This window comes from Meles meles, chromosome 5 (genome assembly GCF_922984935.1).
Source record: "Meles meles chromosome 5, mMelMel3.1 paternal haplotype, whole genome shotgun sequence".
Taxonomy (NCBI): Eukaryota; Metazoa; Chordata; class Mammalia; order Carnivora; family Mustelidae; genus Meles; species Meles meles.
The window spans coordinates 88596840-88622758 of NC_060070.1; the positions used below are offsets into that span (position 1 = coordinate 88596840).

Here is a 25919-nt window from a genome sequence, read left to right on the forward strand (position 1 = left end):
CGCTGTTCCACTTCCTGCTTCCTACAGCCCCTCTCTCTGAAGAGCTGGGAGGCTGCCAGAGGAAGGGCATGTGGGGGACCAGGGTAGAGGGCCGAGGAGTGTGGCATAAACCTCAGGTCCTGAAGAGCTATCTGAGCAGAAATTGAGGGCAGTTACTTGTTTTTCTCGAGAGAACAGAATGGGAGAGAAGGAGGTCTTATGGACAAAGTATGTAAGAAAGAGCCCTGAGAACCAGTGTTCCATGGAGGAGGGCAGTGTGGGCGAGAGAGACTCTAGCCACTAGGGGGAGATGTGGTGTCTGTGGACCAGATTCCACCACCTAGAGTGATGCAGGCCGGGCAAAGGGGATGAGTTTGAGAAGTACCCTTACCCCTTCCCAGGCCATACTGCGCAAAGTGGGCCAAGAGCCACAGCTTCTTCTCATGCCTGAGAGCTGGCTTGTAGCTGCTTGTGGGAGCCGACTGTTAAGTTTTCAGCAGTTTCGTAAGCTGCTTTTTAAACATGGCTATGATTAGAATGTAAGTGGCATAAACTTAAAACTAAATAAATCATACCAAAAACAAAAGTAATAAATACTTGAAACTTTTCACTCCTTAATTACCTAATGATCTTACTACATTTTAGTTTTATGTACGCTCTCGACTGTTATATATGCTCTTGAGTTTATATTCGTTGTATATGCCTAGTGGAAATACAGCTGACCCTGAGCAAGGAGGGTGTTAGGGTGCCAAGCCCCATGCAGTCGAAAATCTGCATGCAACTTTTGACTCTCCAAAGACTTAACTACTAACCATCTACTGTTGACCAGCAGCCTTACTGATAATATAAACAGTTGATTCATACATATTTTATATGTTACATGTATCTTATGTTCTTACAACAAGGGAAGCTAGAGAAAAGAAACTGTTAAGAGAATCACAATGAAAATCTAACCATAGTATTGTACTGTGCTTACTGAAAAACTTCCCATATAAGTGGACCTATACAATTCAAACCCATGTCATTCGAGGACCAACTGTGCTATAAATGTTGTATCTCTTCCCAACTCCATGTTCAATGTTGTTACACTGATAGCTTGAAATCAGCTATGCTGGGGATATGTATACTGTGGAAATTGGCAAACACTATCATTAGGCCTTTTTTTCTTTCTTCAGAGAGCCAGTTGTTAAATGTTTTTACCAGCATACTGGTCTGCGTGTGTGTTGTATGTGTGGTTTGGGCTGAGTTCTCTACTTTCTCTACTTTGGGAGCCTAGAACTAGAGCCTCAGGAGAATGGGAACATCTTAATTCTGTATGGTTCCAGGGGTGGGGAGTATGTAGGAAGGGGGTGCAGGAAGGATGAGGACATCGAGAAGGAGAGAGGTTGAGGGAAGTTTGCCAGGTTTCTCTCCTGCTTCAGTTTACTGTTCTTTCCCTTAATAAAATTCTGACAGTCATGGTGAACAGTCATGGTGGAAATACTCAGAATACAGAAAAGCATTAATAGAAACAAATAATACCTATTTCAACGACTTGAGAGTATATTTCATTTTGTAGAGATATTTATATAATAGTGTGGAAATACACAAATACACTTGGGACCAAATGTATTAACTATATGGAATGGTTCCCTCAGCTCCATTAATGACATTTCCTTAGATCGTTACTGTTTTATGAAATCAAGTGTTCTAAGCATCTTTGTGTATATGTGTGTGTAAAGGCACGTGTGCCGTGGGTAACTTTGACACTAGATGAAAACTATTGACTACTAATCAAAATGATGCTTTTAAATAATAAAACAGATAAGATTCTTTATGCCTTAAGCGGCATGAGCTAGCAACCACCATGATATTGAAGTGCTGACGAGTAGAAAGGATAGTCTGAGACACCTGCAACAGCTATAATTTGATATGAAAATGGCTAATTTCTTTGGGTGACAAAGTCACAGGTTCTACTAATCCCACTATAGTTTATTGTCCACGTTCATCGTAAGAGGAAATGATACACTTCAGGTAGAGGTTACCAAAAATAAAAGTATAACTTATTTTTCCCATCCACATTCACAGACCTCTGCAAGATAGCCATTGGCCCCTTAGGGGAGCACAGACTCCAGGTTAAGAAGCTCCAAACTAACTCTTTTTTTTTTAATGCTTTTTGTTAATATTCAAGATAACTTAGCTATTTTCTTCAGGATCCTTTGAAGGGTGCCTTTCCCAGCCTTGGTCCTGTGATTCAATGACTCTGATGCCCCCCTCCACCCTGTTTGGAAGTCCTCTTTGTCTTCTGACTGTAATTCTCTTAATTCCCGTCCTCTCTGGAGATGAATTTTCAGGTTTAATAGCCGTGATCATTACAGTAATAATTACTGCAATCATTCCCTTCATGTATATACCATTACAGCCAGGAGACTGACAGATGATGACCTGCAAAAGCATGGTATTTAAGGTGCAAATAAGGCACAAGTCTCCTGTGAGGGAGATAGGATTTTAATGCCTTAGATAAACTCACTAAATGAACCACGTGGCTGCTGTAGGTGGGACACAGTGTTACACAGGTCCCGGGGTAACTATTTGCAAAGTGTATACAGAATCCTATGCAAATTCAGGATACCTGTTGTGCTAATGGCGCTGGCCTGGACAGGTTCGTGACGCGCTTCATTGAGCTGGAGGGTCTGACCTGTCTGCTGAATTTCCTCCGGAGCATGGACCATGCCACCTGTGAAAGTCGTATCCACACCTCCCTCATCGGTTGCATTAAGGCTCTGATGAACAACTCCCAGGGGCGGGCACATGTGCTGGCACAGCCAGAGGCCATCAGCACCATTGCGCAGAGTCTGCGCACAGAGAACAGCAAGACCAAGGTGGCCGTGCTGGAGATCCTGGGTGCTGTGTGCTTGGTTCCTGGTGGCCACAAGAAGGTGCTGCAGGCCATGCTCCACTACCAGGTGTATGCAGCTGAGCGGACCCGCTTTCAGGTGAGGGGCTAACTGAGCACTTATATGAAGAGACATAAGGGACCTCAAGAGATATGGGTTTGGCTGGGATAATGGACCCCTCACTAGACCGCGGGATCCTTGAGGCTGGATTCTTGGTCTGTGGGTCTACATCTCTGAGCTCAGTGCCTGATGAATCACAATGGTTGAGTCTGAAATGGACCTGAATGCAGTTGCTGGGGCCAAGATTTTAAGCCCTATACCTGGGCCAGAGCTTACTATGGGGACCCCAAGAACAGTGCTGGATACTTAAGCCATGCTATTCTCTTTTCTTCTCCCTGACCTGCCCCAGAAAAGTACTGAGATAGTAAGTATAAAGTGTCTTATGTAGAGGAAGTGTCAATAGATCTAGACTGTCACTAAAAATGCTATGATTTATCTGTCTGTATAGGCTATTTGTAGATTCAGTCATCAAAGGTTTTTAAGCACTTACTCTGTGCGGAAAGTGGGCCCTGACCCTTTGCCAAAGAGGTAAAAGGCAGTGTCCATGCTGTCAGGGAGCTGGGCAGGAAGATTTATGAGCTGTAAGCAGCTGGAGCTGTAAACAGCTCTAACGTGCTGAAGCAGCATTTTGGCACAGCCCTACAAAATAAACTAAGCCCTGGAGGTGAGTGGCAGGACTGAGACGAGGTGTGGAGAGGCAAAGGACACTTCTTGGAAAAGCTGAGCTTTCAGGAAGGCCCAGGGTAAGCTAGATTGATTGGGTATAGCAAGCAAGTGGGGCATGCTAGGCGGTTAGAATGGTGGGAACACAGGCACAGAGGCTGGACTTGTAGGATCCTGAGCCCGCCTTTTCTCTCCTGTCCTGCCTTTCCATCCAGACACTGCTGAATGAGCTAGACCGAAGTTTGGGCAGGTACCGGGATGAAGTGAATCTGAAAACAGCCATCATGTCCTTCATCAATGCTGTCCTCAATGCTGGAGCTGGAGAGGTGAGGCATCTTCTCCTTGTCCTCACTGTTCCTGGACTTTCTGGCCCCAGGGGAGTATGTGCAAGTGCCTCCTGGGAATGTAGCAGAGGGATGGGGCCAAGACCTCCAGTTGGTGGGGCTGTCACTACCATCACTGTCTTCAGATTACCTGTATCAACTCTTGCCTCTTTCACTTGGGGCTGAGAAAGAATGGATTATCATGAACCTTGCTGTCATGAGGGGTTCCTGGGGAGTTTCTTACATGGGTAGCATTGTGCATTAGATGTGTCCTGGACAAAACCTAAGTTGGCTAGATGATGCTTGCTTAGGATGGTGGGAGATCATTTATGGGAGGAGGGCAAGTGTAGGCCCTTCTTTCTAGAGTTTTCCAAAGACATGCTTCTGGACTAGGTCTGAGCTAGTCCAGACCTTCTGAACTGCTTCTGAGTTGGTTGGTCATGCCCTCTATCACCTTCTGTTAAGAGGTATGGCTTCTGATTTTCCTTACTGTGGGATCAGAATAGGATTCTCAGACTATAAATAGCAACAGATGAAGAAGAACTTGAAGAGCAGATTAACTCCCCAAATTCTAAGGGAATCAGATGCTCCAATCAAGGTCAGTTTGTTGAAGGTCAAGGGGGCAATTTAATAATCTCTATATTTCCTTCTTTTCTGCCAGCACACTTTTCTTGCAACCAGCCCTGATGAGCTAAGTTAGGTGAGGTGGGTGGGAGAACAGTCTGTGCCTGAGATGCTGACATCATCCTTGTCAATACTAGCTATACTAATCCGTTCTGATTAGATGGTAACCATACTTCATCAGGTAATATAATATCATCCTGTCGGTAATATCATTGCCATTTTACAGATGAGAAAACTAAGGTTTTCCTCAAATGACAAAACTGGTGAGTGTCAGAGCAGGGATTTAAACAAAGATCTGCCTGAAATCAAAGCTTATGTTCTACATTACGGTGCCACTCTTGGATGCCAAAGGCTGAGAAAACTGGTAAAGGACTTAAAGGAAATGAGGCAGGACACCTAATGGGAGTAAATAACAAGGTCAAGTGTGTCTCCTCCTGCCCTTTCTTGGAACTCTGGACCTGAGGCAGTTCCAGATGGGTTGTTGCAGGCGATGTAGTGGGACAATGACAGGAGTGGGTCTGCTGGGGACTCTTGTGGAAGAGCCACAAGCCAATGAGTCTGGTCCTGCTTCGGTGACCCCCAGGATAATCTGGAGTTCCGCCTTCATCTACGGTATGAGTTCCTGATGCTGGGGATCCAACCTGTGATTGACAAACTCCGGCAGCATGAGAATGCCATCCTGGACAAGTAAGACCCACCTGTCCCCACTGCAGTCATATGGGGACAGAGCCTCAGTTGGGGATGATCAGGACTTTCAGGGAGGCTGCCCTTCCTACTAGAAACCACCTGCCACACCCAGTATCAATTCAAAATCAGTTCTGTGTGGGGGAGGTGGACAACTCTCACCCCCCTGTCCCGCATCCTACCTATGCCCCTGCCTGTTCTCTTGGCTGACCTGCTTTCTCATTTCCAGTGTTATAGGCAGGTGGACCCAGTAGTCCTCAATCAAAACCTCAGGGTGGGTGGGGGAGCATTTGGAAACACATGGTGGTATTCCTTTGACGTTCAGACTGGCTGGTTGGGGAACACTAACTGGTACTGATTGTTGGAAACCAGGAATACTAAACATCCTGCAGGGCACTCCTGCTTAGCAAGGGAATTGCTCCACTCCAAATGGAAGTCATAAAAGCCTTCATTGATAAAAGGGCACAATTAAAATTCCTATGTGTTCCTTCATTCCAATTAAGTTCCTATCTGTCTCTTCTGGTTCTGTCCCATTGGTAGACTATTTTATTGCACAGAGTCTTAAGGGAGACAGGATGGGCCCTTTTGAAATGGAGTTGGGGAATGGATGGGGTGAAAAATGACAGAGCCATACACTGGCTTCAGAGGTTGACATATGGATAGTATGAGAATCCTGGTGAAGGCAGAACAGTAGTCCTTGACTGGGTGATTTTATCCCAAGGGACAGTTGGCTAATCCTGGAGACATTTTTGTTGTCACAACTTGAAAGCTGGGGGCTGCTACTGGTGTCTGGTGGGTAGAGATCAGAAATGCTGCTGAACCTTCTACATTGCAAAGATCGGCCTCCCACAACCAAGGCAAATCCAGCCCTGCATATCAATAATGACAAAATTGAGAAAGGCTGATCTAAGGGGACAGGCCTCTAGGCTAGCCTCCCTGAGGAGGGTGCATGGGGTTCTATAAAGGAGGAGAGCGCTGGCCTACAGACAGGTGGCTTCTTTCTGATTTTGCCTTGGCCTCACCAGAATGAAACTTTCAGATTTAGTCCACTGGGGAGTTAAAGGGGTTGACTCTCAAATAGGGATATCCTCAAAGTAATATCTGCTCTCTCTATCCCCGCATCCTATCTAGGCATTTAGACTTCTTTGAGATGGTCCGGAATGAGGATGACCTGGAGCTAGCCAGGAGGTTTGACATGGTGAGAAGCCTACAGGGATGGGGCTACAGCAGTGGGGTCTCAGGTGGCCCCACAGACTCTTCTCCAGATCCCATGATGTGGTAGGTCCAGTGTTGGCTGGCTTCCCTGGTGAGTGGCCCTATACCCAGGTCCTGCTTCTGGAGCCTGGCAGTGTGTTGACTCTGTGAGTCCTCACCTGGCAGGCCGTACCTACCAAGGGCATCTCCTTTGCTGGGAGAATGCAACCCCCAAAGGAAAGAGGGCCTGTTCTTACATGTGATTAGTCTCAAATTCTCTCCAGTCTACTCTTCCCCTGCCTTTCAGCAATTTCCTGAGTCCCCTCTCCCCGTCACTAACCAGATCATGCTTCACAAAACAGATTGTCTTTTCATTTCAATCTCAATAACCCTGAAAATACACAATTCTGCTACTTAAATATTGTCTTATAAAATCTCCACTCAAATAGAAACTTACATCTGGTGGTGCTCCAGTCACCCATCACTGTCCAATTATATTGTCACAAAAAAAAAAAAAAACCAACCCCAATTATATTGTCACATAAACCTTGGATTTACAACAAGGAGACTGAGATTAGTTTGCCTTGTCACACAATAAGAATAGATCTGGGATTTGAACCCAGGTTGCTTGAAACTATGCTACGTGGTCCTTGAATCGCCTATGTCCTTGTCCCCTTCTCTTAGTGTGAATCAGTAGCTCTCAACCAGCAGTGTCTTTGCTTCCTCCTTCCCCTGTGGACATTTGAAATACCTGGAGACAATTTTTGTTGTCACAACTGGTGTAAGGAGGATGTCACTGGCATCTGATAGATATGGACCAAGAATGGTATGGAATAGCCTACAGTGAACAGGACAGATTCCCATGTCAAAGAATGAGATCTGGTTCAAGATGCCGATAGTGCTGAAATGGAGAAATCCTGCTTCATGTAATTAGGACATCTCCCTCTGCCTTTTCTCTGTGCCTCTCTTTTGAAGCCTGGCCAGAAGCAGGAGAAGGAACATCATCCTGGGAAATGGGGCTCCATGGATGGAAGTAGGGTTTTCTCCCCTCTTCTTCCATGGCTTGCCCCTCCCTGTTCACTGTGCCCTCCACTCCCTCAGGTCCACATTGACACCAAGAGTGCTTCCCAGATGTTTGAGCTGATCCACAAGAAGCTAAAGCACACTGAGGCCTACCCCTGCTTGCTGTCTGTTTTACACCACTGTCTGCAGATGCCCTGTGAGTACCCTACATGTACCACTTCCTCAGCCGGCCTGAACGTTAGCCTGGGGCAGGTTGAGACAATGTGTCAGGACTTCCCTGAGTTGGTGAGTCTGGCTGGGTCTCCCTTGGCACACGTCCCCAGGAGGCCTGGCCACAGGATGCAGGCCCTTGTTCTTCCCTCCCTCTTTGGGATCAGGACTTCCACTGTCACCCAGATGAGCAGCTGGGGTCTGGGCCTGAACAATGATGTTCTCGTCTACCAGGAAGAAGCTTGATCATTGTAAAATCAAACAGAGCTGGCTGTCAGCTTATGACAGGAGAGTGATCAGTCCTCTTGGGGGGCTCCAAAAAGCAGCTTTGTGTTTGGGGGACTAGCACAGATCCACACTGAGCATGCCTTTTTCCAGGGTTTTATCAACTCCTCCATCCAGGTCTTGCGAGCTCCACTTTAATGCACTTTCCCCTGCCTCTCTTTGCAAATACTGGATATCAGCATATAAGCTTAGCAGATGCTAAGCTTTTTAAGATCCAGGTGTGCACAGAGACTGAATAAATTACATATAATCACTAATAGCCACCCCAGCATGCAATTTGAAAAATGAACTGTAACTGTACCACTTGGTATTTAAGCTCTTCACAAAACCACAAATTTGAAAGAGTATGGCCAACCAAGATGGTCAACCTGGGCAGACTCTGTACTGGTGGTGATGGTGGCATTTGTTTTCGTGGTGATGGTGGCAATGACTAGTTTCCTATGTGCCAATGCTGGGCCATACACGATGCAAGGCTCTTTGGCACAGTGTCTCTAAACCTCAAAATGACTTAAGGGGTGTGCATTATTATACCTGATTTATAGTGGATGAACTTGAGGCTTGGTGATTCTGTACGTATGAAGGAATTTTTATTTCTTTGGGGTTATGGTTTTAGATGAAACCTGTTCTACTTCTGTGAGCCAGTGACCTGGCTTTACCCTGTATTCCTGGGTGAAGGGTAAATGGAAAACTATGCCCCATTGCAGTGCCTGTGTCAGTGAAGTATTGGAAAAGAAACCGGATACAGTGACCTAGACCAGGAACCTATCAGTTCTCCAAAGCTCAGTCCAGAGACCTTCATGAAAGTTGTAGGAAGTACCTGAGAAACCCAACTTCTCCTCTCTCAGGTTCTGTGTGTGGTGCTCCATGGGTAATGTCAACGGGTGGCTTCCTTCAAAATGGGGCTCTGAAGACGACCTTCCATCTTTAAGCATTATGGTTTGATTCTGAGATCAGCCTCATGTTGGCTGACCTCCTTTTGTTGGTCAAAGTACTTGGGATCAAGACGAGGAAGAGGGGCTTGTGGCTAGCCATGAAAAGAAAACCCATGTCCCACCAAACCATGACTACAGAGGATAGGAGTGGAGCCCTGTGAGGTCAGCATTACACACAAGCCTTTGCCTTCACAGTTCCGGGTCACCTTCACCAAGAAATCAGCCTGGATTCCATTAGCACTTCTCCAACCCATTCTGACTCTCTCTCTTTTGTAGTGCATACCTGTAATGAGTTTCCATTCATCTTTCACCATAGAACAACAGCCTAGATAATCCTAAAACCTTTTCTTTTTTTAAATTTCCCTGGAGACTTCATTATTTAGCAGGTAATATTTTGGAGCAGATTTACTTTCTGAAAGGTGCTTTTTTTTTTTAGATAATGGAAAAGACAATTTGTATTCCCAAGGTGTAGGCTATTCAGGGTGCCTACAGGGAACAAAGACAGCCAAGAAGTACTTCAGGGAGTAGAGAAAGTATCTAGAGGATTGACACACTCATAGGAAGTCAGTTGCAGATCATCAAGAAATGGCTGCACTTGTGAATCTCCATCATCACCATCAGCATCAGTAGAATCATTGCCTCTTCCATCAGACTGGGAGCTTTCCAAGGGTGGGAGAGGGCATGTTTCATCAGCCTGTGCCCATGCCATGACTCTAGGGCAGGGCCCCAGGGTGTTCCAGGGCTCAGTAATGTTATGGTGCCTGTTGTCTTTGCAGACAAGCGGAACGGTGGCTACTTCCAGCAGTGGCAGCTCCTGGACCGAATCCTTCAGCAGATTGTCCTCCAGGATGAGAGGGGTGTGGACCCTGACCTGGCTCCCTTGGAGAACTTCAACGTCAAGAACATTGTCAACATGTGAGCAGTGGCCAGCTCTCACCTGTCTTCCTCCTCCTTCCTCTCTCCTCTCTCTCTCTCGTAAACCAGATGCCTCAAATGCACCTTAAGGAACATGCCCCATAGAATTCTCTGATATGATGGAAATGTTCCATATCTGCCCTGTTCAAACCTGGCTGCTGAGCACTTGACATGTGGATAGTGTAACTGAGGAGCTGAATTTAAAATTTTATTTCATTTAAATTCAGATAGCCATATGACATAGCTAGGGACTATCATATCGAGCAACACAAGTTTATAGGGGATGTAGTCAGCTTTTTTTTTCTCATTTTTTAAATTTAATTTCTTTTCAGTATAACAGGATTCATTGTTTATGCACCACACCCAGTGCTCCATGCAATACGTGCCCTCCATAATATCCACCACCAGGCTCACCCACCTCCCACCCCGCCGCCCCTTCAAAACCCTCAGGTTGTTTTTCAGAGTCCATAGTCTCTCATGGTTCTTCTCCCCCTCCAATTTCCCTCAACTCCCTTATCCTCTCCATCTCCCCATGTCTTCTGTGTTATCTCTTATGCTCCACAAATAAGTGAAACCATATGATAATTGACTCTCTGCTTTACTTATTTTACTCAGCATAATCTGTTCCAGTCCCATCCATGTTGATACAAAACTGGGGTATTCATCTTTTCTGATGGAGGCATAATACTCCATAGTGTATGTGGACCACATCTTCCTTATCCATTCATCCTTTGAAGGGCATCTTGGTTCTTTCCACAGTTTGGCAACCGTGGCCATTGCTGCCATGAACATTGGGGTACAGATGGCCCTTCTTTTCACTACATCTGTATCTTTGGGGTAAATACCCAGCAGTGCAATTGCAGGGTCATAGGGAAGCTCTATTTTTAATTTCTTCAGGAATCTCCACACTGTTCTCCAAATTGGCTGCATCAACTTGCATTCCCACCAACAGTGTAAGAGGGTTCCCCTTTCTCCACATTCTCTCCAACACACGTTGTTTCCTGTCTTGCTAATTTTGGCCATTCTAACTGGTGTCAGGTGGTATCTCAATGTGGTTTTGATTTGAATCTCCCTGATGGCTAGTGATGATGAACATTTTTTCATGTGTCTGATAGCCATTTGTTTGTCTTCATTGGAGAAATGTCTGCTCATGTCTTCTGCCCATTTTTTGACATGATTATCTGTTTTGTGTGTGTTGAGTTTGAGAAGTTCTTTATAGATACTGGATATCAGCCTTTTGTCTGTACTGTCATTGTAGCCAGCTTTAAAAAAAATTATTGTTTGAGAGAGAGAGAGATCATGAGAGAGCACAAACTTGGGTAGGGAGGAGAGCCAGAGGGAGAAGCAGACTTCCCACTGAGCAGGGAGCCTGATGTGGGGCTCGATCCCAGGACCCTGGCCTGACCTGAGCCAAAGGCAGACACTTAACCAGTCGAGCCACCCAGGTGTCCCTGCACTCAGCTTTTAATGATTCATTGCATGGAGTGGATAGAGGAAGATAGAGGATAGACCATTAACAGTGGTCTGTGAGATAACCAATCCTCCAGTTTGCTTTTGCATGACCCATGAGCTAAGAATAGTTTTGACATTTTAAAGTGTTTTTAAAAACAAATGAGAATATGTGACAGAGACTGTACCTGCTATATAAAACCTAAAATATTTATTCTAACCCTTTAGGGAAAGTTTGCTGATCACTGAAATAGAGCATGGCAGTTTAACTAAGGCTCTTGGATAAGGGTGTCAGAGCCTAAAGTCTTCTGGCTTATCTTTGACCCTGTGTACTGAGAAACACAGAACCAAGTTTAAAGTCACATCAATTAGTAATCAGATGTTATGCTAAGATACTAATTTTTAATTTTAAACTTTTAGTTGACTTAATTTTTTTAATTTTTAATTTTAATTTCCAGTTAGTTAACATATAGTGTTATTTTAGTTTCAGGTGTGCAATGTCCTGATTCAACACTTCCATACATCACCCCGTGCTCATCATGACAAGTGCCTTCCTTAATCCCCATCATCTGCTTCATCCATCCCTCTGCCCCCTCCCCTCTGGGAACCATCAGTTTGTCCTCTATAGTTCAGAGTCAGTTTCTTGATTTGTCTCTTTTTCTCTTTTTTTCCCTTTTCTCATTTGTTTTGTTTCTTAAATTCCATCTATCTGTGAAATCACATGGGTTTGTCTTTCTCTGACTGATTTGTTTTACTTAGCATGATACTCTCTAGCTCTGTCCATGTCATTGCAAATGGCAAGATTTCATCCTTTTTAAAGGCTGCATAATATTCCACCATTTAAATGCACCAAATCTTCTTATCCAATAACCAATTGATGGACACTTGGGCTTCTTTCAAATCTTGGATTTTTCAAATAATGTTGCCGTTAGTGAAAGTCTGATCCAATTGCCCTTTAAGGAGATAAATTGGCTCTCAATTTGGTCACATACCAAAATTTGGTCACATACCAAAGCCAAGTAGATAATGATTTTTGAACTATTCATGCTATTGTTTTCATTTTGCAAGTAGTTGGGTATTGATGTGGTTAATCCTACCTGGTATGCTGGACAAGTGCAAATAGAAAAGTAATCAAAACACAAATTTATTTCTGATTTTTATTTTTGTTTTCTACCAATTCTTTGCACTATTTAGTGGGGAAGCTTTTCCTCTGCCCTCAGATCCAATGAAGTTTTTGCTTCTTCTTGCACAATGGAAGTCCTAAGATCATTTTAAACAGTCTCAAATTTGCAACTAGAAAAACTAGTCCCAGATGTGAACTATGTGAATTCTAGATTAGATTTAGCCTTCACTCTCTCTTCCCTGGACTGGGGCTCGAAGTTGCAGTGGGAAGGGCATGTGTAATGATTGACTGACTTTCTCTGTTCTGTTTTTCTTCTAACCCATTGTACACACGTACCCCCTTCTATTAGCTAACCAGTTTTTAACCCCTATCACAGTGCAGGGGAAGGAAGGAGAAGATGAAAAGATCTTACTTGATCAGGTAACTTAGTAAACAGGCTTCCTATTCTCTGGCCTTGGCAGATGGGTGAAGACATGGATTATTTCTGGGATCTTTTGAAGCTCTTTGGCACATGCATCTCACTATAAAACCCTGGCCACTGGCCATTTAAGGCCTTTTTATCCCCTGGGACTGGGTGGTACCATCCCTTCCATCAGCCCCTGATTCACTAGCCATCTAGTACACAATGGCACAATGTTCAAGTTTCCACTTCTCTGCTAGGTGGACATCTTGAACAGGACTTAAAATGGCATCAGCCCAATTTCTCCATGATGCTTGCATGAGAAATCTTCATGCAATCTCTGTGCCAACAAAGTCTAAGAGTGCTGGATATCCCAGCAGAGCACCACTCTCCTGGTTAATGTTCCTTCACTCTTTGGACCTGCCTGGCCCCAAGTTGGACCCCAGTCCACCATGCCTCCTTCCCAACATCAGGGAATGTGGGTTCAAAAAAAAAAAGTTTTTTTTTTCAACAACAAAAAAAAAACTCTGAATTGGGTTCAACAAAGACAGTGGATGATGGTGAAGGAGGTAGGACCTCCAAGAAGGACAGCAATGGCTCTCTCCAAAGACTCTCTTAAAAAATTATGTTCCCTTCCATACTCTGTTCCCTCTTTATATCTTTCATCTGATTGAGGAGGCCAAGATTCATGGATCTAACTCTGCCATGTTTTTAGAGTTACAAAAAACAAAAACCTGATTATTCAGGTCTCATTTGGGATTTCATCTCTATTACACTTTGATGTCTAGATAGATAATAGCTTAATCCTCATTACACGAGTTGGACATGAATGAGGACTTCCTGTGATTTAGATACATCCCCTCTTTACCCTCAACATATTCATTCTGTGGTGCTGGGATGGGCGATTTCTCTTGCTCTTATACATTGGTCTTTGGAAGCCTGTATCATGGTAGGGCTAACATTTTGATCTCTTTCAATGCAAAAACTTATTTTTACAAAGGTGTACAAGTCATTAGACAACTAAAGGAAGCCTGAGATTTAGTCCTAGTTCTACCATTAGTTAAGCTATTGTCTTCATTTCTGCTCTCAAGAGCTTCAAATATATCACAAGGGGTTGGATCATAAGTTATTTGAGGGTCTTTTTAGTTTTCACAGTCCACAGAGAGACACATGAGAACTGGGCAGAGCTGAGGACCTGGAGAGACATCTGGAGAGTCAAAATCCTAGCCTCCTGGATGTGGCTGGACAGATTGGAGATCATGGAACTGATGTGGGGAATAGGGGGATGATATATCTTTCGGGAAGTAATGAGTCAACAATCAACAGACCCTCCCCTATATTCCTCACCAGGCTCATCAATGAGAATGAGGTGAAACAATGGCGAGACCAGGCAGAGAAGTTCCGGAAAGGTAAGGGGCTCTGCCTCAAACCACTGCGTGCTCCGCACAACCCCTCCCCTGCCCAGCCCAGGACCCATTAGAGGTGGACCCATGCATATTCAATCGTCCCTTCCCATTTTCTCTCCTGTCCTACTCCCATCCCAGAACACATGGAGCTGGTGAGCAAGCTGGAGAGGAAGGAGCGAGAATGTGAGACAAAAACATTAGAGAAGGAAGAGATGATGCGGACACTGAACAAGATGAAGGACAAGCTGGCTCGAGAGTCCCAGGAGCTGCGCCAGGCTCGAGGACAAGTGGCAGAGCTGGTAGCCCAACTCAGTGAAATCTCAGTACGTGGATACCCTCCTCTCTTTATGTATTGAGCTGAGACCTTCAGGATGAGGTGGGAAGAACAGGTGTGGGGAAGGGCTGAGGACCTCAAAATGAAGGAGAATTTAGAGGAGGAGCTCAGGCCAGGATAGAGGGGACCTCTGAGTCTGTAAGGGTTGCTACATTTGTGTTAATTAGGAAAAAAGAAAAACCAAACCAATGCTGTTTACCTTGGGTGACACTTTCCCAGGAAGCATACCTGGCAAAGCAGAGTGCAAGTATGGTTTTGCACCCCTTCCGTGTGTAGCTGGATGTCCTTGTGCAGGGAGTAGCATACATAACCATATGTAGCGTTCCTGCTGTTCCATTGTGATAACTATGACTTTGTCCAGTGTTATGTATGTGTGTTTTACCTATGTGTATGTGTCTGTGCTTGTGTCTGTGTATATTGGATATTTGGGATACAGAGAGGAAGTGGGGGGACAAAATGTGTGGGAGAGGTGAGAGCAGGATTGGGGTTCTAGTATAGGTGAGTAAGAATAAGGAAAGGAATAGTGTGGTGCGGTCTTGAAAGCTTGATGGCTTTGTCTTTTTGATTTTTCTGTCTTCCCACAGACAGGACCAGTATCTACCCCGCCTCCCCCTGGGGGCCCACTTACCTTGTCTTCCTCAATGACAACCAATGACCTGCCTCCACCTCCGCCCCCTCTCCCATTTGTCTGCTGTCCCCCACCTCCACCGCCACCTCTTCCACCTGGTGGGCCTCCCACTCCTCCTGGTGCCCCACCATGCTTCAGCATGGGCCTGCCTCTCCCTCCAGACCCCTGCCCCAGCAGTGATATTCCACTCAGGAAGAAGTGTGTCCCCCAGCCTTCCCATCCACTGAAGTCCTTCAACTGGGTCAAGCTGAATGAGGTAAGTAACCAAAGAAAAGATAAGTAGATCCATTCTCCCATAACCAGTAACAATCAGCCCCAGGGATTGCCTGCCCATTGTTTGCAGATCTCCCCTTCTGGGTTCCTTCTTTGGGTAGGGGGAAGGGAAGGCACAGTAGATGCAGAAGATGGGATTGCTGATGCCAGACAGCTCACTGTCCACTGGGAAGAACATCTATGCTGGGAGAAGATAGTTTGGCATGTGCTAAGGGTCACATTGGTAAAACCACCTGCAGACAGAATGTGTATGTGGTGAGGGTTAATAGGGTTATGTTGATACCAGAGCATGGGCCAAGCAGAGTCACTTTCTGGACAATACAATGGCTGGGCTAGAGTTTTAAGAATAGGGTCTATTTGAGGAAAAGAGTGGAAGATATAGGCTAAGAACTTGGCCCAAGGTCTAGAGATGGTAAAGATCAGGCTGGTGTGCTCAAAGGACTGAAATGATGAGGCCTTGGAAGGGGACAGGACAGCACCCTTGCCATGAAGAGTTTCATGTCAAGACGTAGCCATTTTGGCATCCTCCCAGTGGGAAGTAGACACACTGGGTACTTTTCTAGACTGCTCAGTGGTGTGAGGTCTTCATGAATGTTATCTATTCTAATAATCACCAATCCCAGGTCCACATGTGGGTGTTGGTTCCTCTGTCGGACTCTCACACGCATGAAGTAGATTTGCCCTGGGTTACATTAGACTCCTAGTAATTTAAGTCCAGTTCCAGCCTGGGTCGAGCCCTACCTCTGGTTCTATACTAAATCCTATTTGGACCTGTGGCTTTGTCCTTGAGCTGTAACACATACACAGTAACTGAGTTCAATTAGCCTGACCCATACACACACTTCAGCGGCCATGCAGACACCATTTTGGAGCTTGGACTAAGGGATGCCCTCAAACCTTTTGTATGAACCTCCTGGTCTGAATCTTGGGGAATTCATAACTATACCATTCTATGCAAGCTTAAATGAGTTCAGAAGGAGACTTAAGTGGGAAGAAACGTGGAATTGTGAAATAGGTGGGCAGCTATATGTTAGCTGCCTCTTCTAATGTAGACCAGCTAGCCAGTCAGTCTGAGGGCTTCTTTGTGTAAAGATTTGTTGCTGGGGGTCATAATGGATAATAATAAAAGGTGAGACAAAGCATTGTCTTGTGAGAGTTTTGAATCTGGCAAATTAGGGATTTGTTCAAGGAAACACCTAGAGATCCTAGGCAGGGATTGAAGGGGAGGTTCTAAACTCCAACTAAACCAGGTTTGCCTCTAATTAACTGGGCAACCTGCGTAAATCACTCACTTTATACCTCGGTTTGCTTATCTATGAGATTTCTAAGATTCCTCTTACCTCTGGTTTTATAATTGAGGTGGAAAGACAAAGCATGAATATAACCCATAGTTATGGGTCTCTGATAACATCTCCAATCTAAGTTGGTAAAATTTTAGAGCCACCTGTTAGCAGAATTTTGAAGCCACATGGTTGACATTTGTGACAACTGTACTGCACAGCTGCACCCTGTGGGTCCTCATCCTCTGTCATGAGGCAAGCGGACAAACCACTCTGCAGTACCAAAGGCCACAGGCTGTGTGGAAATTTTCATTGTTCATGATCAGAAATAATAGATATACCTCTTTGTGGTAAAAAAAAAAATTATCTCCTATACTTACAATGTATAACTTAAAGGTTTTTGTTTATTTTTGCTTTCTTTAAAAAAAGCTTAAAATTTTTTATTATAGTTGACACAATGTTACATTAGTTTCGGGCATACACATAGTGATTTTTATGACTCTATATGTTTTGCTATGGTATGGTATTTCTATTTCTATTTTTTTGAGACCTCTCTATACTGTCTTCCACAGTGGCTGCACCAGTTTGCATTCCTGCCAACAGCACACAAGGCTTCTCTTTTCTCCACATCCTCATCAACACTTGTTGTTTCTTGCCTTTTTGATTTTAGCCATTATGGCGGGTGTGAGGTGGTAGTAGTTTTAATTTGTATTTTCCTGATGATGAGTGATGTTGAGAGTCTTTTCATGTATCTGTTGGCCATCTCTATGTCTCTTTTGGAAAAGTGTCTATTTAGGTCCCCTGCCCATTTTTAATTGGATTATTTGAGGTTTTTTGGTGTTGAGTTGTGTAAGTTCTTATCTGTTTTAGGTATTTAGCCTTTACTCAATATATCATTTGCAGATATCATCTCTCATTCAGTAAGTTGCCTTTTTTATAACTTAAAAATTTTTAAAGGTAATGAAAAGTTGATTAGACCCCTCAACAATTAAGGAAAATAGACAAGGCAACTAATATTTTTGCAACATTTTCATCAAATAGAGCTTTGGACTTAGGATTTTCTCTGGGGTCCAGTAATAAAATCTATATAAATTCCTCAGGAACCCAAAGCAGGCCAGAGTATCATTCCTGGACTGGAAAATACAGGTGTGATGGAATGGGAAGTGGGGGGGACTCATAGGAGTTGTAGACATTGCTCAGCAGGAGTGAGTGGAGGGGACTGAATAATATTTGTGGACCTGTTAGCCCACTCCGAAGCTTTTAATCATGTGGCCAGAAGTTATTTAAGCATTTGGGCTTCAGGTTCCTGATCTACAAGATGGAGGGAATTATGACATCCACACCAAAGGATTATTGTGAGGATTAATTGACATATAAAGTACTTGGAACAGTGACTGACTCAGGAATTCATAATAGTATTAGGCGAGTTATTAGTGGCACAACCATGCACGCCTAAGTGTGTTATCTCACCTAATCCTTCAACTCACTAAGCAAGCATTGCTGAGACTCTGCTTCCTTTTGTGCGAAATGAGAAGAAAATGATACCCTCCTACTTGCCAATGGTCCCAAGTAGTCATGAGGCTGGGAGTACACGCTCACTTGCTCTGTTTTGACCCCAAACTCTCAATGAGAGAAACACAATGAAAAGGGTTTTGGGGAAAGATTTCCCTGGCATATAAAAGGTATGTCTAGAGGGACCGAAGCCCCAGGGATTTAAACAGGAGGTGATGAGGTTTTGGCCAGAGTGATACAAATTTAAAGTCAGGGGTCATTCTACACAGTGGGCGCATCAAGGTGCCTTGAGAAGCATAGGACGTGGAGAATACTAGGAAATGGGTTATGTCTCCAGAGCTCAGCTTCACCTCCACGGGGGGCTGTGTAGGGGGTTGGGGTGACATTTGGCAAGGAGGATGGGAGAGCTGGGCACTCAGTCTGTTCTCCCTGGTGAAAGTCTCCCTGGTGTTGTCCATCCAGCTCTTGCATTCCAGCCCTGTTTTAGCCCATCCTCACTGGGAGTAAAGAACAGTGGCAAGCTTTACCTGTGTGGGCTTTCCCATGGAGCTCACTTCCACTTCAGGCCTAGCCTCTGATGGGGACCACTGAGAGCTTTCCCTTCCCTGCTTTCCTGATTCAGTTTCCCTTCCCATCTTCTCTCTGCCTCCCATCTACTCCATTCCAGGGGCCTGGCTCCTTTCCCCAGTCCCCTTCCCCTACTTTACGCATGCTCCTGTATACACACACACACACACACACACACACACACACACAGTGGTTGTTTCTGCCATGAAAAGAATGTGTCTGTGTTGGGTTTGGCCAGTTGCCTGTATCCCTTGCTGCTCTAAGCTTCCCAGCCCGGCATTCCACAAGAGGGTCCCTGGCCTTAGGAAGGCCACAGGAATGTCCCCACACCCCCCTGCTCTGGCCTAGCCTCCCCTTTCCAGAGTTTAAGAAAATAAAAGTGAGTGAAAGGTATGTTTTGCTCTCTAAGCCTTGCTGAGGGGGAGATGGAGGGAGAAGGGGATAGTGGCCTTAGGAAGGTTCTTCATCTGCCCCCCAGGCAGAGGAAGGTGGGAGATTCCATTTTAAAGGACAGCAAAGCTCAGGATGAGGCCAGTACTCCTAGGAGGACAGAAGTGAGCACCCTGGGAGGGGCTGAGCTCTTTGGCCTCTGAGCCATTGTTGGGGTGCTATAAGACCACTGGGATCTTCTCAGCTTTGCTGATGGAGCCTCTCCCCAGCGTGGAGGTTCAGTGCCAGGGTCCCACACAAAGGTGGGGCAGTGCTTAGGTGGGGAGAGCTGGGAATGTGAACCCTTGGATGCATTCCAACCATGAGGGATAGGCCACTTTCCCTGGATCTGACCAACAGGAAGCTGTGGCAGTCTTGCTGGCCTGAGCAGTCACTCCAGGGACCAGGATGTCCCAGGCTTTGGCATTTGCCACTTTCTGACAATTTGTCATTCCCATTTTCTGGGAATCTGGGAAAGTGGGAGGAAGACCCTCTGGGAAAGAAAATGACCATCTCAGATATGGGAAATCTAGTATGTGCTGAGGATTTGAAGATCTCAGATATGTGTGGGCACTATCTCTCACAGTGACTCTAGCCAACCCCGACCTTTAAGGAGTGTGCCCTGAAAACACTGGTTTGGTTTGGTTTTTCTGGAAGGAATTTCATACCATCATTCATATTGACCTACCCACCACTCCTGCCTTCCGTTTGATTTCTGGAACACATGTCTATGCGGCCCTATTAGAAAGGAAGGACAGGAGGTTGACTCTGGCCTCTGCCCTGGAACAGAGTATTGAAGGTTTGGGGGAGATGAATTGACCCCCTTTCTGAAGGTCTGAAGGCCTGACTATTATAGTTCATGCAGCTGGGAGCAGGCGGAGATAGGGAGACATTGGACCCCTCCATCATGAAGGAGTTGGGTCAAACACTGGGTCTTGTCCTTGCCCTGAATCTTAGGCACGTGTCCCTGGCACCGTATGGAATGAGATTGATGACATGCAGGTATTTCGGATTCTGGACCTAGAGGACTTTGAAAAAATGTTTTCAGCTTATCAGAGGCACCAGGTAAGACCCTTCCACATCCCCATCTTCTAGGTCTTGACTTCTAGTTTTGGCTTCACCTATGCCCCTTGAGCCCAACCCTCAACCTCTCTTCTCTCCCTCCCTTCCTCCCATGTATACTGAATGATTTTATTCCTTATTAGGTACCATACTTTACTAAGTACAGGGATCAGAATTAGAGACTTGCAGTGCAGTAGGGGAAATATCCTGTTGTATTACAGTTTTGGCTCATAGTTGTGTGTATTTACACACCGAGGGATGAAATAACATTTTTTCCATTTCTCTTTCATCTTGGAGCCCTGGAGGTGGAGTCACAGCCCTGGCTACTGTTGACCCCCGTTCTCTCTTTGACCCCAGGGTCTAGATACTACACCTAGCAGGAATGATCAGTTTCAAACTGCTCTCTCCACCATAGCCTGCCAGCACCCCCGGGAGTCAGTTAGCTGAGGATGTCTGTTTCCAGGAAGGTGGAGCTGCTCCAGGTCAGGTTATGGGGTTGAGGTTGGGTCTGGGCCTGGGCAGGCTGGGAAAGCCCTGAGCTTTGCTCTGCAGACTCCGCTTACAGATGGCTGGCCAATCAGCCGGCTCTTCTGACTGCAGTAGGGGGAGTGGGAGCGTGGCAGAATGCAGGGCACTCCAGAGGCAGTGCGGTGCGGATTGCCAGATGTGCTGATTCTAACTCCTCGTCCTCGCATGAATGTGAGTCAGGAGGTGAGTCGGGGCGGAGGAATCTGCACTGTAGCTAGCACATCTGGGGGTCCTCCCCCGCCAAGTCCAGTTTGGGCATTCCCAGCCTTGAGGCTTTAGAGTGCTCTCTGAGGGTTGTTTCCTCTCCACACTGTGCCACTTTCTCTGGTCCCCTCAGCTGAGCCCAGGGTGCCAGCCCTGAGGACACCCCAGGTGACTGTGAGTGGGGTCTGCGGCTTCCTGGGCCCTGAGTAGCAGCTGTTTGTTGTGGCTGGGCCCCCCTCTGCATTCTGACAAGTTTAGACCTGTGGACAATCCCTCCTGAGAGCACATGAGACTCCTCTTAGGAGTCTAGCCAAAGGGACAGAGCTGGGGCAGGGCTCTGATCCTGACTTGGCATTCTAGAAAAACGAGATGGTTGTTATTTAAGTCAAAAGTAGGTGATCAAGGTATCTGATTCTTTACCCTAATTCCAGGTAACATTTTTAGTCTCTGCCCACATCAGGCTGGCATGGCCACCCCCAGCATCTGTGGTCTAACAGGAGTGGGAAGGGGTTCTTCTTGAGTCCTTGGTGCTCCTGTGCCCGGTGCTCCGAAGTGGGTTGGAGGGAGTGTGTACAAGGAGTGTATCAGGCATGGTCAATCACACAGACCTCCTCTTGGTTGGAGAGTCTTTCTCTTGGGCAGGGTTCCAGGCCAGCCCACCCAGTGTCCGGGCCCCAAGGTGAGGCTAAGATGGGGAGCAGTGGGGAAAGAGGTCTATGGGGTTTAGAACAAACTGGGTTTGGGGCCTTTGGGTTTAATGACTGGAGAAAAGTTAAGGTGGAAAGTCCCCTTGAGTCCCCTGTCTCCTTTCTTAATCCCCTTCTGTGGGGCTGGGCTCACCCAGACTATTGCCACTTGGTGGGTCGCCCAGACTCAGGCTGACTTCACAGCAGCAGATCTGGAAAGATCCCAGAGGCTGTGTGGCCCTGGTCCCTGGTGGCTGCCTCTCCCTATCTTGGGTCCCAGGTTGCATGTTTTGGTGGGGAGGGGGAGGTCCCATGAGCTATGGTCTTCCCACTGTGTTCTAAGCAGCTTCTGAGTTAGTGACTTCAACTCCAACAGGGCCCAAAAGGGAGAACTGGGTGTGGGCCCTGCCTCCTTAGCTCCCTTGGAAACCAAAAGACAAAGGGAAGGGGTGAAACTCAGGGACACCTGCTTTCCTCTGCCTCAATGAATGCAACTTCTGCATGTTTCTGGCCCCTTCTGGTTGTATTTCCTCTTCTGTTTAGAAAGGTGAAGTCATCCAGCAGCAGAGAAATGCTCTCTGCCATCTCAGCATTTTCCCAACAGAGAAGAAAGGAAGAATAGCAGCCAAGGCCTGGTGTTGGAAAGCTTGGGGGCCTGTCCTGTCCCAGCTAGGGAGTGGTGGTCCCACTGGGGCCAGGACAGGCAGGGGACCTGCCTGCTCCCCACTTTGTGGCTTCTCTGGGAGTGTATGCCCACTAGAAGCACCTCCTGTCCAGGGCTAATTGCTAGTCTCCATTTCCCACCATGCAGGTCTCATTGGGATGGGGTGGACAGAGTCACTGCTCGGGGGTCCCCATGTCTCTCCTACTGTCCCTGGGGTCCCTGAAATTCTTGGCTAATGTTGTGCATGTTTAATTCTCTGTTGGCTGTGGCTGCTACCTGCCTAGGAGCTGATAACTAATCCTTCTCAGCAGGTGAGTCACTCTTGGGGCTCTGGACACTCTAACTTCTAACCACTGTCCTGGGCTGCTGCCCTGTACTTGTCAAAAGAGAGGGCTTATTCATTCTGCCTTCTACCTTTATGACCCATCCCTATAAGCAACACAGGAAAGGGTTCCCAAGGAGAAAGCAGAAATGTAGGGGAGGGAAGTAATTCAAAAGGACCCCTACCAGCAATGGAGGTGAATGTCTACTGGAGTAAGGAGAAAGATTCCAGGTCTGTCTTACCTACCTGGCCCAAGGCAAAGCTGTCCTGTAAGACTGCAGAGGTTGGGCACTGCACAATCCCAAGGGCACAATTCACAAGGATAATGATGTGAGTGGCAGCCTCACATCATTGTGCAATATAGAGCATGTGCTTGGAGGGACCTCTCAGGGTAAAAACTAGTTTCCTGCCTGCCTCATCGAGGGCCCAAGAGAAGAGACGGAGTCTGATTTTTGGGGAATCTGCTGCTGGAACCCCAGTGGAGAGAATTCTTCATGGAACTCTGTCTCAGTTTCCCCACCTCTGAACTTGTGGATGCCCTCTAATCTGGGCACATTGGGCTGTGCCTGAAGTCCCAGGAGTCCAGGAACTGTGGCTTGATGGGGATTTGGAAGCTGCTTCCCATAATAGGCTTGGAGAAGCTCTCTGGGTAGGGTGGTGGAGTCAGGGCTGATTCTGTGGATGTGGGGATCATATAACATTGTCCAAAGCCATAGGGATCAGTCACCCCGCTTCCACTGGAAAAGTTCCTTCTTTAGTTTGTCCAGAAAGGGCAGTCTTTAAAAAGGGGGGCTCTTCTTTGCCCTCAGTCCGTTCTAGCCCATGGTAAAATCCCAGATGCTTCCTAGTAGAGATGGTTATTAACCACCTTCCTTTTTCTCTCTCCTGTCTTTTTCTTCCCCCGTCTTTCTTCCTCTCAAACCAGGAGCATCCCTTGGTTGGTGTGGGAGCGGCTCCTGGGGGGTGGGCAAGGAGAGGATTGGAGCATATATGTATACCTCAACATTTTTACTTGGCTTGTTGGTTTCAGAAAGAGCTGGGCTCCACAGAGGACATCTACCTGGCTTCCCGCAAAGTCAAAGAGCTGTCAGTCATTGATGGTCGAAGGGCACAGAACTGCATCATCCTTCTCTCCAAGTATGTGCTTGTCCTGCCCCTTCAGCCCCTGTTGGGAGGGATGGATCCCTCCAAGGAAGCAGAGCCCTGGGAAGGCTAGAGCAAAAACGTATACTGGAACCGAATGCCTGGTGGACAGGGGTGGCCGAGGACTGGGTGATAGCTGTCTCTCTGCTTTCCCTGCCCCCACTGTCCCCTGGGAATGGTAGGAGACCGCTGATCTAGAACCCTGTCTTGGGAGCTTATGTTCAGCAGCAGTGTGGGGCTCTGCAGACAGGAAACTGTCCCAGTCACGATGACCAGCGTGGTCATCGTCTGGCAGCAGCATTGCTCTAAGCCCATGGAGGGCCCCACTAGGCTTAGGCCACAGAGCAGCATGATCTCAGCCCCCAAGCATTTCCCGCGGCTGCAGAACAAACAGGGCAGTATCTGCATGAACAGCACAGCTTCTGTGTGGGTCCTCCCCCCGAGCCAGGGTCAGAGGGCACCGCCACCCATACTATTCTTAGTGCTGCCCCAGCCATCTCGGGACATCCATGCCTCTTTCTTCCCACAGTCCTCAGGCCTCAGTTTCTCTCTTGAAGATGAGGGAGAGTTCTGTATCTCCAGGGCTCCAAGTGGTGTGCATCTGGAGGGAAAAGGGAAGGGCTGTGTGTGTGTGTGTGTGTGTGTAGGGGACAGCAAGATGTATGGGAACAGCTGTGCGGGAGCCAAGGCACTGTCAGAAGACTGAGAGCTGTTCTGTCTTCTGACAATGAAGGAAGCAGGAAGCAGCCCCCTTTGTGGGCTGTCAATAGTCCCATCTTTGCGTGGAGATGATGCAGTAGATCTTTTAGGCATAAGGTGAAGAAGGACCAGAAACCTTGTGCCTGTCTCTTTGTCTACACTAAAGATGGCCCTTTTACTCCCAAATGTCCCTATCAGTTATGACAGAGACTCCAGCAAGACAGCAGATTCAAGTTTATCCTTAAAGATCAAACTATCTTATTATTATTGAGTTCATGGAATAGACCATATGAGTTTAATTAGAGAAGGCTTTGCAGAAGACGTAAGTGGGGAACAATAAGGGATATAGTCCCATATTCATGTAAGTGAGAGAATGCAGGGGAGGAGAAGGGCTGGGGTTTGTCCTGAGCAGAGGGGCCACGCCAGGCTGCTTAAGGGGCAGCATTTTGCCTTAGGTTGAAGCTTTCTAATGAGGAGATCCGGCAGGCCATCTTGAAGATGGATGAACAGGAGGACCTCGCTAAGGACATGCTGGAGCAGGTGAGGTCCCTAGTGGGGAAGGGATGGGAGCGGAAATTAGGGTCCAGCTGCACCCCTCCCTGCCCCCAGAGAGGCCACGACTCTTAGGTCAAGGAAAAATCAGGCTGGAAGATGAGGAGTTGGGGAAAGGTTTATAGATACTCTGGACCAGCCTTTCTGAGGGGAGGCTGGGAAAGGCTGCATCTTTTCTAGGGGATTGAGGTCTTTGACAAGAGGTATAAGCTATGATCCCCCCTGCCCCGGGTCTCAAGGCAAAATCAGAGTGACCCATAATCATATATTTCCCCAACCTCCTCCACCTCTGTTTATTGGGTCCTTCAAGAGAAACCTAGAAGGTACCAACAAAAGCACCATCAGTTGGACCTCATTAGAATTAAGAATTCTGTTCATCAGAGGATACCATTACTAGAGTGAAAAGACAAGCCAAACTTTAGAAGACATTTACTTTATGTATATGTAGCAAACACTTCCTATTCAGAATAAAGAGCTCTACAAATCTGAGAGAGAAAATGACAAACAGCTCCATTTGAAAATAAGCAGAAGCCTTCAATGGGTACTTCGTGAAAGACAGTTTCCAAGTGGCTTGACACTCTTAGTCATCAGAGATATATAGTAAATCACACTAAGGCAGAACCACATACCCGCCGGAAGAACTATACTGAAAAGACTAACAATGCCAAGTGTTGGCAAGGACATCAAGCAATGGGAATTCTCATTGAGTACAATTTGGAAAACAATTTGGTAGCATACACAAAGGCTCAACCTACCCTCCTGCCCAGCAGTCCCACTGCAGGGTACAGAGAAGTGAGTACAAACATTGACTATAAAAGATATAGGCAAGAATATTTGTAACAGTTTTATTCATGTAACAACACAACTGGCCATCAATAAGAAAGTGAATA

The 25919-nt window shown here is 46.4% G+C and overlaps 1 protein-coding gene across 3 annotated transcripts in view; it reads left to right on the plus strand.

Annotated features, from left to right (window-relative positions):
- The window catches only part of DAAM2 (dishevelled associated activator of morphogenesis 2), a 119941-nt gene that overhangs the window by 74533 nt on the left and 19489 nt on the right, over positions 1–25919 (plus strand). For 2 of the 3 annotated variants that reach the window (XM_046004071.1, XM_046004072.1), the window contains exons 6-18: positions 2621–2954; positions 3794–3904; positions 5109–5212; positions 6341–6407; positions 7505–7622; positions 9630–9768; positions 14091–14149; positions 14285–14469; positions 15065–15364; positions 20127–20234; positions 22598–22624; positions 23666–23772; positions 24933–25017. In XM_046004071.1, the coding sequence (XP_045860027.1) occupies positions 2621–2954; positions 3794–3904; positions 5109–5212; positions 6341–6407; positions 7505–7622; positions 9630–9768; positions 14091–14149; positions 14285–14469; positions 15065–15364; positions 20127–20234; positions 22598–22624; positions 23666–23772; positions 24933–25017 (1744 nt within the window). The remainder of the gene's footprint in view (positions 1–2620; positions 2955–3793; positions 3905–5108; positions 5213–6340; positions 6408–7504; positions 7623–9629; positions 9769–14090; positions 14150–14284; positions 14470–15064; positions 15365–20126; positions 20235–22597; positions 22625–23665; positions 23773–24932; positions 25018–25919) is intronic. The other variant, XM_046004073.1, reaches the window with a different exon arrangement.